Source organism: Pseudorca crassidens, chromosome Y (genome assembly GCF_039906515.1).
Source record: "Pseudorca crassidens isolate mPseCra1 chromosome Y, mPseCra1.hap1, whole genome shotgun sequence".
Taxonomy (NCBI): Eukaryota; Metazoa; Chordata; class Mammalia; order Artiodactyla; family Delphinidae; genus Pseudorca; species Pseudorca crassidens.
The window spans coordinates 4,174,806-4,186,894 of NC_090318.1; the positions used below are offsets into that span (position 1 = coordinate 4,174,806).

The 12,089-nt window shown below is 40.2% G+C and overlaps 1 protein-coding gene across 5 annotated transcripts in view; it reads right to left on the reverse strand.

The window, feature by feature from the left end:
- LOC137217802 (neuroligin-4, X-linked) overlaps window positions 1-12,089 on the reverse strand; it is a 344,507-nt gene that overhangs the window by 125,947 nt on the left and 206,471 nt on the right. For 4 of the 5 annotated variants that reach the window (XM_067724760.1, XM_067724761.1, XM_067724762.1 and 1 more), the window contains 2 exons: window positions 8,584-8,643; window positions 4,898-5,050 (listed from right to left, as the gene is read on the reverse strand). In XM_067724760.1, the coding sequence (XP_067580861.1) occupies window positions 4,898-5,050; window positions 8,584-8,643 (213 nt within the window). The remainder of the gene's footprint in view (window positions 1-4,897; window positions 5,051-8,583; window positions 8,644-12,089) is intronic. The other variant, XM_067724764.1, reaches the window with a different exon arrangement.

A 12,089-nucleotide genomic window follows, 5' to 3' on the forward strand; every position in this document is an offset into this window, starting at 1 on the left:
ATTACACAACCTTCCCTGAGATAAAAACTTTGAGGGTAGCTACACTTCTTGAAAAATGAGTAGGTCTTTCCGATGCTTTTTTAATCCTTTGAAAAAGTCAGTTATATAAACCTATGGACAACATTTCAAAAGACTGTAAGATACCTGTCAGGTGAGAAATCCACTGAAGTTGAAACAGCAGGGAAGGGGACAGGGCAGAACCTCTAAAAGAATGACATAGCCCTTGAGGATTTGCCATAAACTGACTAGAATCAATTAGGTCCAAGATGGTGCAAGATTTGACTTCCACTGGACCTTGAGCCTCATTGAATGCCCACTGTGATACAATAGCATCTAAATGACATACCTATAGGCGCCAGGACAGTTCCAAGGCCAACGTAAAGGGCCAAAAAGTGGGTGGTGGCCCGATTCCTGGAAATCTCCACCCCCTCCCCAAAAAACTTGGAATAATACTCCCACCCATTAGCCTATGAAACTACCCAGCCCATAAAAAGTAACCACCCCATATTTCATGGCCTCTTGTCTTCTGAGATGGCCCACACTCTGTCTGTGCAGTGCGTTTCTCCCAAGGCTGCTCTCGCCTTTTGAGACAGACTGCATTCTGTCTATGGAATGTGTATCTCTCTAAATAAATCCACTTCTTACCTATCACTTTGTCTCTCACTGAATTCTTTCTGCACTGAGACATAAAGAACCTGAGCTTCGTTCAGTGCTGAGACCAGGTGTGTGATCTCAATCAAAAGACAGTGGGTTCAAGTCCCAATGTGGGTTCCGGCTGAGTTTGAGTCCCGGTCCATAGGTTCAAGTCCCAAAGTGGGTTGTGCGGTTTCAAAGTCATTCTCTGGGTCAATTGTCTTAATTCCATTGATTGGCCACAGACAGCAACAAGGCAACAGAATGGGCTTAAGAGGTTAGACACCTGACTCGCTGATACAGCCTTAGATCTACTGTGTCTGAGAGCTTTGATTTCACAGATGCCATCGTTGGGACCAATACCACATCACCATGCACCATAGTAGACCATCAATGATGATTTGATGAAAATGCATCAGCGATGAAGGACCCACTTTGAGGAACATAAAAATACAGTGTAAGCATCGAATCGCAATTTTGTGTCTAGATCAACCATAGGCACATCTGACGTTTTGTGCGATTAGAGAAGCTGGATCTGATATAAAGATTTGCACTGTTTCCTACGGCACTTCACCTAATTAATACTGTTAGACCAGGGCTCCAATCCCCGCTCTAATCCCTACAACCTGTACCACTGTGAGTCCGTCCCATCACCTCTGAGCCTTTGTTTCCCCAAAAGTAAGATAAGGGAACCCTTCCAAGGGAGTGTATGAGGATTAAATGAAGGGCAGCTACAATGTCCAGTGATGGCCACACCGCGGGCTCTCCATGAGTTTCGTGCCGAGGCATAGAGATAAGATTGTTTCAAAGCAAAATAGTTTAAAGCCTGCATGAGGCATCAAATCATAGGATAACCAAAAAAGTAATACCCTTTCAGCTAAACTAAAATCAGCATTTGAATGGAGGTCTAATTAACCAACTGAAGATGCAAATTAGAGACGATTAATGAAGGAAAGCAGAAGTAAGAGCCACCCATAAATAAATCCCAGGCATTTCCATCGCTAAGCCTCAGCGAGGAGATTCCTCTTATATAGCAATGGTCTTTGAACAATCACCATGAAAAAAAATAGAGGCAGATGTGATAGAACTCAACTTTTAGCTATGTATGCTTTCCTAATGACAAAGGTATACAGAAGGACGCATAGGAAATATGCTTTAAAAAGAGATCTCCTTTGAAAATAAATGGACCACCAGTTTGTTCATTAGATCTTGTGTGGGTATGAATAATTACTTTATAGCTGTGATGGTACATCCCAATTTGCCTGGAATAATCCCAGTTTATTAAGAGCATTATTAACAATTTTCAAAGTGTCCTGGATTAGATAATAAATTACATGCTCAATGGCTAGCAAGGTTGTGTGACGCAGTTCTGATTAAAGAAAATATTCATTGTTCAAAAAGCACGTGCGAAGATCCTGTCATCTGTGTCTTATTACGAGCGTCTTATCATCGCTTTTGTTTAATTAGGGTGGTTCCGTTTAGAAGTCAGTATTTGACAGACATTACCGTTTGGGCCAGTCGCGATTTTTTCCAGTGGACCAACAGTCATGTTAATAAGATGTCCAAGGCTATTAATAACACTGGAAATGATCACCTGTCTGGGTTTACTGGTTCCTAGTGCTGGGCTATGAAACTTCACGTACATAAACCCATAGGATGTTTATATGGTATGTACAATAACCTTGCCACAGCGAGAATGGGACCACCTTTTAGAGAGACTCCGAAAAACTCAGCTGACCTTCTCAATGTCACACCACAGACACCAAGCAGTTCGTTCTTATCTCATTATAAAAATCTACGTTCTTTCCACGCCAGCCTCCTGCTTCCCTCTGACCATCACCCATCTTCCTAAACCTTTCTTTTGGGTAGGAAAACAGCATTTGTTACTCTGGAAAAGAACGGTAATCCTCTCAAACAATGCTTTTCCATTCCTTGGGCAGAGAAACAGCATGTATGCATTTCTTACTTTTGAAAAAAAAACCTCCAACACTATTTCGACATTTTGGTAAAAACATCGATTCCTATCAGAGTGCTAGTGAGTGGTACTAGGGATGTCCTGCAAGCAAAAAGTAAATGGCCACCGCACAGTTTTCCAGAGGATGGTAGCCCGTGCAAGGTCCCTGATAACAATATACCAAGTCCCATTTAAAAAATCTCTATCGCCCTGTAGAATCAGCAAAGCTGGCACACTGCGCTCCATCAGATAAAAGGGGGTCTGTGGTGCACAGCTTCACACTAACTCATTCGTGGAATGTAAATAGACTGGCTTGGAGATGCTAAACTGCTTCTTTTATTTCCAGGCCACAACTCTCACAGCCCTCTGTTATCTTACCAAGATTTTTTCTTTTTCACGCTCAGCAGCAAAAGGTAAAATTAAAATTGTTCAATGAGAAAAGTTCTAAAAGCAAGCTATTTTTTCTTCTTTTCTTAAAATAAAAGAATAAAGGTGTATATAATTCCCACAGTACTTTTCTAGATTCACAAATGGGCCAAATAGATAAGAGATCACTGTGTTAAGCTGCTTAATACCAGTTTGGCGTTCAACGGGGGGAGAAAATCGATTTCTTTTGAAATCTAACCTTTTAAGTCACATCACCACCGTGTTGTGCAGGCAGGAGGACGCTTTGTTATTCCACTGAAGCAAGGACTCACCCAAGCCCATTGCTTTGTTCAGAAAGCCACGCCCAGAGCTGGTGATGCTACCGAGGGACGCCCACACTGCCCTCTTTGAAAGGGCTGCTACCAGCAAGCCCTGGTCCGTGGCTTCCTTTGCCCACTTTTTCCTTAGAATGGACCTTTTGTAAAACATCAAGAAACAACATTTCCGGTTTCAAACACCAGTAGCCAAGTCAACTAGCCAGAGGCTTCTGAAAAACATTCAGAGAGGCATGCCACCCTTGCTGTGCAACACGCACGGAAATCATCCCACAAAGACCTGGCTCCTGGCACCGACGAGAAAAGAAAAGGAAATCAAGAAGGCTCTAGACTCTGAGGCTTTTTGTTGTGTTTCATCCTAAAAACCTGACATTTGCAGTACTTTATCGATGCTCCCAAATGCCCAACTTTGCAAACATCTGTGGGCGATGTGCATTTCTAAATTAGAAGGTCATCTACAACTCATCCCCTTACTCCGGGGTCTTCTATAGGCGAATGTGTTCAGTAGTGAATGAAATACAATGCTCAAAACAAAAGTAAAACCTCAAGTTGAAAATAAAATATTCTTAGGGATACTTGCCTCTTTGGAGAAAACATTTCAGCCCTGTTTCTTATTTGAAACAGGTCCGTTGGTCCATTTTATTTTTCATAGCTTTTACCATAACCATCCTGTGACATACAGATCTCATTCTCATAGCCACCCTGCTGTAAACAATTTTCTGCATCCTCTCAATGCATTTTTGCCTTGAAAACGAACGTTGTTACATAGGCTAGGAATATTATTCATGAACTGACCGAGAGCAGGCTAAACCACAGAAGAAGGTAAGCTTCGAAATATTAACTTCAAAATAGGTTATTTATTTTTCCAACCCCCAGTTGGGGAAAAACGAAGTTAACACCGAAACAACGGAGAGCTGCTCTTGAATTCCTATGCACTTGGCCAATGTCCTTTCATCATAAATCATAAAATTTACATAAAATGAAAAACCATCAAATTACAAAATTCAAATAGGAGTATTCCATCTCACATAAATACAACAGCCATGCAACTCTTCAAGATACAACAGACACAGACAACGCATTAAGCAATTAAGTAAAAGATTTTCCGACAAATGATTAACTGATTAACACACCTACAAAACCACAAAAGAAAGCTAATGTCTATGGCTGTTATCTACCATTACCAAGTTATCACCTATTACCAAATGCGTCATCAGACACGTCTCCAAACTGTGTTCATTCCACAGGGTTATGTCAGCTAAGCCCACAGAAAGAAAAGTGCTTTCAATAAAGTATCATGTTCATCTGATCACCTTGGAGGCTGCATTTGTTTGAGGCGGATCCTAGGAAATGAAATTCCTGGATTAAAAAGTGCAAACTTTGAAAAACAACAACAACAACAAAAAACAGACGGCGCTGCGTGAACGTTAAGGGACAAATATATCTTGCAGCATGAAGTGAGCTCTGTGTAGTAGAGATTTCTAGGAATTAGAGTAACACAGTTACTCTATCAATGAGCCCCAAATCAAAAGAATCAACGAGCCCCAAACCGAAAGCAGAACTTCCTCATGGCCTCCTGTGTGGTGATCAGCGAGACGGAATCACTCACCTAGAATCCCCAGGCGGTAGTTAACTGTGATCACGATGACATTGCCGTAGCTCGCGAGAATACTGCCGTCAATCATGTTGCCTGTGCCCTCCATGTAAGACCCGCCATGGATGTACACCATTACTGGCTTCTTACTGTTCTGATCATGGATGTCTGGAAAAAAAAAGCCAAGTAAGGAAACACAATAAAACATCATGCTGATGAACCGATGCTAAGTCAAGGGCAAAGGACGTGGGGGACTTTTCCTAGTTTAGATTGGAATCCATCGCATGGCCCCTTTTTAAATTAGATTGGAATCCATCGCATGGCCCCTTTTTAAATTAGGTATGTTCTTGGTAAGATGGCCTAAGGAAAATGGTCCATGTTGTTATATTTTCTACTCATAGAAATGATGCAGGCATTGGAAGGAACGTGTGTGCAGGTGTAGGTTTCTGTATGTGTGTACAACACTAAATACGCAAGGATGGAGATGAAATACATCTTCCCTAAAGAGTGCTCAAACCCTACAAGGGCATCTATTACAAAATATATTTTTATCATCTAAGTAAGGGTGAAACCAACGTCAAAATGATCATTTATTTTTACTGTAACTTCTATCTTCAGTCAAAGAGGAGCTTATAGATTCATTTTCAACTTAACAACGAGAACATAAAACTAGTCATGAAACTGTAAGCTCTCAATACAGGGCCCATGATGACAAAAAACAAATCAATGGTTAAAAATGATCAACAGGACAGACATGTGTAAAAACAAAACAAAATGTCCAAGCAAGTGTTTTTTCTCTAATTTACTGATTGCAGTAATATTCCAACTTAAGTGACAAAAAAGAGAGAGAGAGAGAGAGAGAGAGGAGAGCTGGGATAAAAATGGCACAAGATTCCAACCTCAAGATGAAAGTGTGGCAACGCTACATATTTTTACAGGGAATATAAACTCCCATCGTGCTTTGCAACCAGAGCACCCAGAGTCATTATTATTTTATTTAACAATGATGTGAAAAGCCTATTTTGCAATGTTCTGTGACAACAGAAGTTTGGAGACCATATGTCTACTTGTAGAGCCTACTTTCTGAAAAGTTGTGATGAAATAACTAGTTTGGTGGAAATCATTCCTTGGGCTTTTTTACCTTGAATGCTGAAGAATCCTGACCTTGATTCTGATGATTTCTGGATATTTATGTATTGTATATACATATATGTGTGTGTGTCATTTAAATATCTGTATATCAGAAGAAAACCAAATGTATCCATGTACATTTATTTTCATTTTTTCTTAAATAAAAACTTTTTTTCCCTAATTCATGGAGACACTTTTGAACTATCAGAAAGGAATTTTAAGGAAAGAAACCACCCTTTGGATGGTGACTGCATATAAAATGAATTACGATCATGATCTCAGAACAGGCTCCTGGGCGCCACCACAGGGCATCCCGAAGGCAAAAGAAACCCAGTGGTCACAGTCAAGTGCAGAAAAAAGTGTCAAGCTGCCCCTGTGTCTGCAGATATTTAATCTGTCGCAGAACACTATTTTCTCCTGTAAAACTTAAATAGGGGGCTTCCCTGGTGGCGCAGTGGTTAGAGTCCACCTGCCAATGCAGGGGACACGGGTTCGTGACCCGGTCCGGGAAGATCCCACCTGCCACGGAGCGGCTGGGCCCGTGAGCCATGGCCGCTGAGCCTGCGCGTCTGGAGCCTGTGCTCCGCAACGGGAGAGGCCACAACAGTGAGAGGCCCGCGTACCGCAAAAAAAAAAAAAAAAAAAAAAAGGAAGTAAAAATCATTTTTTAATCCTTCACTCATCATATGGTACGTGGAATTATTAAATAAATCACCGTCCCTACAGGGGTCTGGCGTTTTACACTATCCACCCCTCTCTCTGGACTCTGATTTGCTGTGTTAGCCCTTATTTACGTTCCCATTCTGCAGTAGGCGGCACGCTACTCCACTGTGAGAAAGGAAGAAGTTGAGATTTTGAGGGCTGCTTTACGGGGTTCCCTCACAGAAAACGTTAGGTTAACGGCTCTTACCTCCAAGACACAAAGAACAAGGTTCTCATGAGGTTGAGAAAGAAATAACCAGATGCCAGATTCGTGCAAAGTGAAGAAAATGATCATAGTTTCTTGGTATTAAAGGAAAACTAGACGGAAAAAACTAGAAGGAAAATTACTGTTAACAGTAATAAAGGTTGACTGGTGAGCACTGGGAAAACAGATCCTAACGGTCAAAAGGGAATAATACACTGAAAAGCCAGAAAAAAAGCAAGATGCAAACTAACACCCGTAGTTGGCTATACAGGGATACGGATAAAACTATAGGTGTCCTGAGGCCTCATAAAGGAGAAGCTAGCTGCGGATTCAGGTGCAGGTATGATACTCCAAGGCCATCAGAAGAACTTTCTTAGAGGGTTATTAGAAGCAGGGAGAACCCTATGAACGCAGGTTAAAAAAAAAAATTAACTAACAGTAGTGTTGAGAGAACCGCGGGCACGAGAAAGCAACGTAGGCAAAACCTCTTTTCTCGTAGAGCCACTGATTCATGAAAAAACTGCAAGAGGGCAGGAAAACCAAGCAAGTGACGAAAAGGGACTTTGCAGGCAGTTTTGCTTCCCAGCAAGGAGAGCTCCCCACTGCACTTTAAACTGCCTTTCAGCCAGAGGACCATAGGCCCACCGAGGGCCTTCAACGTTTTAAGGTAAAGAAACGGAGATCCATTCATTTTGTTACTCAGATGGGAAAAACGTGTTTTCACCCAGCCTACACAGCCTTAGAGCCGGCAAAGGCTGACTTGAAACATGGTTTGTTTCTTTTCTTCTAAACCATTTATTCTGCTGAAGGAAGCGGATACAATGTGCTAATGATGGTTTAGATGTCATGTTAGCTTCCATCTTTAAAAAAAAAAATCACTTTACTTGTAGAGTATAATCTGTCAGACAATTTGAGCTCCTTCAAGAAGAAACTCTCCACAACATTTTCGGGGAAAAATGTTCTTAAAGCAGCTGTGGTGTGAAGACAAAGATGCATAGAGCTAACTTTTTGAAAAATTTCAGTTCCATCCCCCCTTTTATTTTCTTTAAAGCTGATAAAAGGCAGTTCTGAAAGAAACAGCTTCTCTTTAAGACACTTTTTCATGTATTTTACTGTGAGCCAGAGAAGATTCTTTGAAGGCCCCATTTTGGAATCAGTATGTTTGAAAAAAAAAAACCACTAAAAACAAACAAAAACAGAAATGCCAACCCCCTGAAAAGTTCTACTGAGGTGTCTCACCGTCCACAGAAGAAATTAAGACGACCAAAGCTCCAAAATACAAAATTATAAAATAACATTCGGAAGGAAGAAAAGAAAGCATACATGCATGTTTTAAAATTTCACTTTCTCTTCTTGTGACCAAGCCAAAAAAAAAAAGAAAAAGAAAAAGAAAAAGAGTTTCCTTGTAAATTGCATTTTGTTACTCACTTCATACTGAGAAACATTTATACATGTTCTCCCAGGTGATTTGCAGTCATCTACACGGTCATTGGGATTAAAAATGACAGTGGTTTCCAAACAAGAAGAAAATAAAGCACACAAAAGTGTACTCACTTCAGATACGGGAGGAAAAACAGGTTGAAACGAAAAAAAAGAAAAAAAAAAGAACGAAAGATATAAAATCATGCACCAAGGTCGAGCTTTGAAAAAAAACAAAAAATACCTTCATCTTCACCACGGTCATTACTGGTTATATCATCAGCGTTTTTCTTTGTGTTGGCTCCTGGTGTCATATTGAGAAGGAAAATAAAGGGAAAAAAGAGAATTCAAAAACAACAGGTTTGCAAAAAAGTCAGAAGAAAGAGAGATACTACCCCAGTAAAAGAAAAAAAAATAATGTCATACAAAAAGTTGAAATCTGTTACATTTGGATTTCAAAAACATGAAATAGGGAGATGCAAAATGTATATAAACATAAACATGTCAAGAAGAACAAATTCAAAATGTTACTTGCGAAAAATGTTAGATACTCTGTGAAAATGCAGTTTGGGGGTTAAAATGATACTACTGCAAAAAAAAAACTAATGTGAGTTGAAAAAAAAAGAAAATTATTTTAAAAAGGGTTTCCCACATTTTATAAAGAAATGCATATGAAGTATTCAAATGTTCCTCTAGTTTTAACATGTTATAATCTAGATAAATTTCTGAAATGTCACTGATACAGTTTGCTTAGGAAATTCCGTAATGTAAGAAGAAACACATTTAAACAATAAACATGAAAGAACTTTAATCAAAATATCTTAAAACCAACATTAGTTTCATGCATAAGAACTTAAAAGCACAACACTTATCATAAAAATCAGAAATGTCGCTACTTTATTTAAATCATGAAGACTCACCTATCCCCAGTAGCTAGAGAACACTGCACGTTATTTATTCCTTTTGTCAACTGTAAACAAACTACCACTTTCAATAAGTATTTCTGAAGTCAAGATAGAACAGTATAATTTTTTTCTGTGTTTGAAACACTTATTAAATATTGCTTGAATGTTACTGCTATTTGTATAAATAAATAAATAAATAAGTAAATGAAGTCACCTACCTGGATGACCTGAAACATAAACCGCCTTGAAATTTCCATGTAGGCAAAATGAACAGAGGGTCCCTTAACCACGCCAAAAAAAAAACGGAAAAAAGGTAAAAAACAAAACTCTCCTATGCTCTCCGTATGCAGTGTGCCATTTTGGTTTTTCTATTTTCCAGATACAAGAAGCTAAAACATTCAATACCACTTGAGGTGTTTAATTAGCTGAACTGCCTTCTTTCTATAGACAGGCACAGCCCACAGGTACGCCTATGGCAGTTCTGGATAACTCAAATTGTGGCCATCAATTAAAACGGTCTTTGCCTTCCTCCACGGATACATGGGTTAAGGGAGAGGAAATTTAGTCACTATCACCCACAACACTTGTAGCTGGAAAGCCTCCGTCAGTTCTACATACCTCAGAGGGGCTTAAACGTATTTTGAAACCAAGATCTGACGTTGCTGGTTTTATAGCTCAATACGGGTTGATTATGGTCAATTTCATGTGGATAAACAAGTACAAGCAGTGATGGTAGGTGGAAACCTGATCCCTCGTGTTTGTTGATTTTTGAGATTTAAATTTTCCCACTGTAGACAATTTCAAGTTACCAATCTAATCTAAAGTCATTGACAAGAGCTTGGAAAAGAAATGCCCAAGACGCTTTGAAACTCAAGCCTACTACCAGTTTCACGTCATCTACTTGAAAGGAGAATGAAGTCTTCTAGGAGACCACCTGTTTTCCTTACAGCACGTTCAAGTCCCATCTTTTAGAAAGTACCATGACACAAACGTGTGTGCCTATTATAGTCATCAGCTTAACATGGAAATCAATTCACGTCCAAGAATTCCACTGTGCTGAAAGAACTTAAACTAAAAAAAAAAAAACAAAACTCTTCAAATTAGCTCCATTGTCTTTTGGGCTGTTTTGGTCAGAGTTTATCAATATAAAACTGATTTCAAAGCTTTCTCATGGGCTGAATTTATGGCAGAATCATGTTAAGAAGCGTATAAGAAATCCCCTTCTCAGAGAAACAGGCTACACGGATGACAGAACTAAAATCTTTCTCATTTCTGAAAAACATTTCAATTTTTTGAAGATTTTCTAAGTTTGTAGAGAAACAGGTCACCTCTTTCATTAAAACAGAGAAGACACTAGAAAAATGAAGGTGTAGTCAAAACACATGCAATGGATTAGGGGAGAGAAAATGTTGTCTGACGAAGCTGATACCCTCCCAGAAAATGTGTCCCTTTAAAAAGTTTGACCGGGGCTTCCCTGGTGGCGCAGTGGTTGAGAGTCTGCTTGCTGATGCAGGGGACACGGGTTCGTGCCCCGGTCTGGGAAGATGCCACATGCTGCGGAGCGGCTGGGCCCGTGCGCCATGGCCACTGAGCCTGCGCGTCCGGAGCCTGTGCTCCGCAACGGGAGAGGCCACAACAGTGAGAGGCCCGCGTACCGCAAAAAAAATAATAAAAAAGTGTGACCAACTCTGCCGAGCACCAGCCTTCCCACAGCAGTCGGCATTAAGAAAGGTCTTTAATTAGGACTCCATACCTGGACTTTGCCTTTCCCACGAGCCTGTCCTAATATCCCTGCCTTCTTCTGGATTTTCTTCTTATAAAACTCTTCTGTCTTCCCAGCTGCAGCTGGAAACTCAGGCGCATGATCACTGGACTGGCTCAGACCCAAACAAAGGCCATTCTGCAAGGTCTGGGGTGAGCTAAATGCCAGAGCTCCTTCCCAAGACCCAGTTCTCAATGCCTTCAGACTCACCATCAATGCGTGAAATTTGAGTCATCTGAAATTCTCCCCGGGGCGGGAGGAGAGGCAGTATTCAAGGAGACTTCCCTCCAAAGATGGAGGAAGACGTTCTGAAGATTGACAATGCTTTGAAAATTGGTATAACCTAGATACATCACTGATTAAATGGTAATCCAGGGTAGTCTCTTTGACTCTTTACCAAATTCCTTTGTTCAACCAAGTGTGATTTTTAAGGGCTCTACTGAGGTATAATTTTCAATCATAAAATCAACTCATCAAGGTGTACAGTTCAAGGAGTGTTTTTTTAGTCAATGTATGGAGTTATGCAACCATCAGCATAATCCGATTTTAGAATATTTCCTTCACCCCAAAATGATTGCTGGTGCCCAACTGCCAGCATTTGATGTTCCTAACCTCAGTCTCACTTAGTCAACGAGTGACTTAGTCTAGATTTGCCATTTCTGTGCATTTCCCATAAATAAATTCATAGAGTGTGTAGTCTTGTGTGTCTTGCTTCGTTCACTCAGTATAACGTTTTCAAAGTCCATCCGTGTTGTAGCATGCATCAGTATTTCCTTCCTATCACTCATACAGATGAATAATAGTCTACCGTATGGCTACACCACGTTTTGTTTATCCACTCATCTGCTGACTGACACGCCATTTGTCTTATTTCCACTTGGTGGCCAGTATGAATAACGCTGCTGTGAACATTTATATGCAATATTTTTTACGGATGTATATCTTCCTGGGTGTATATCAAGGAGTGGAATTGCTATGTCACTTGGCGCATTTATGTTTAGTACTTTAAGAAACTGACAGACTGTTTTCCAAATCAGCTGCATCACTGTATATTCCCATCAGCAGCAAATGCAGGTTTCACTT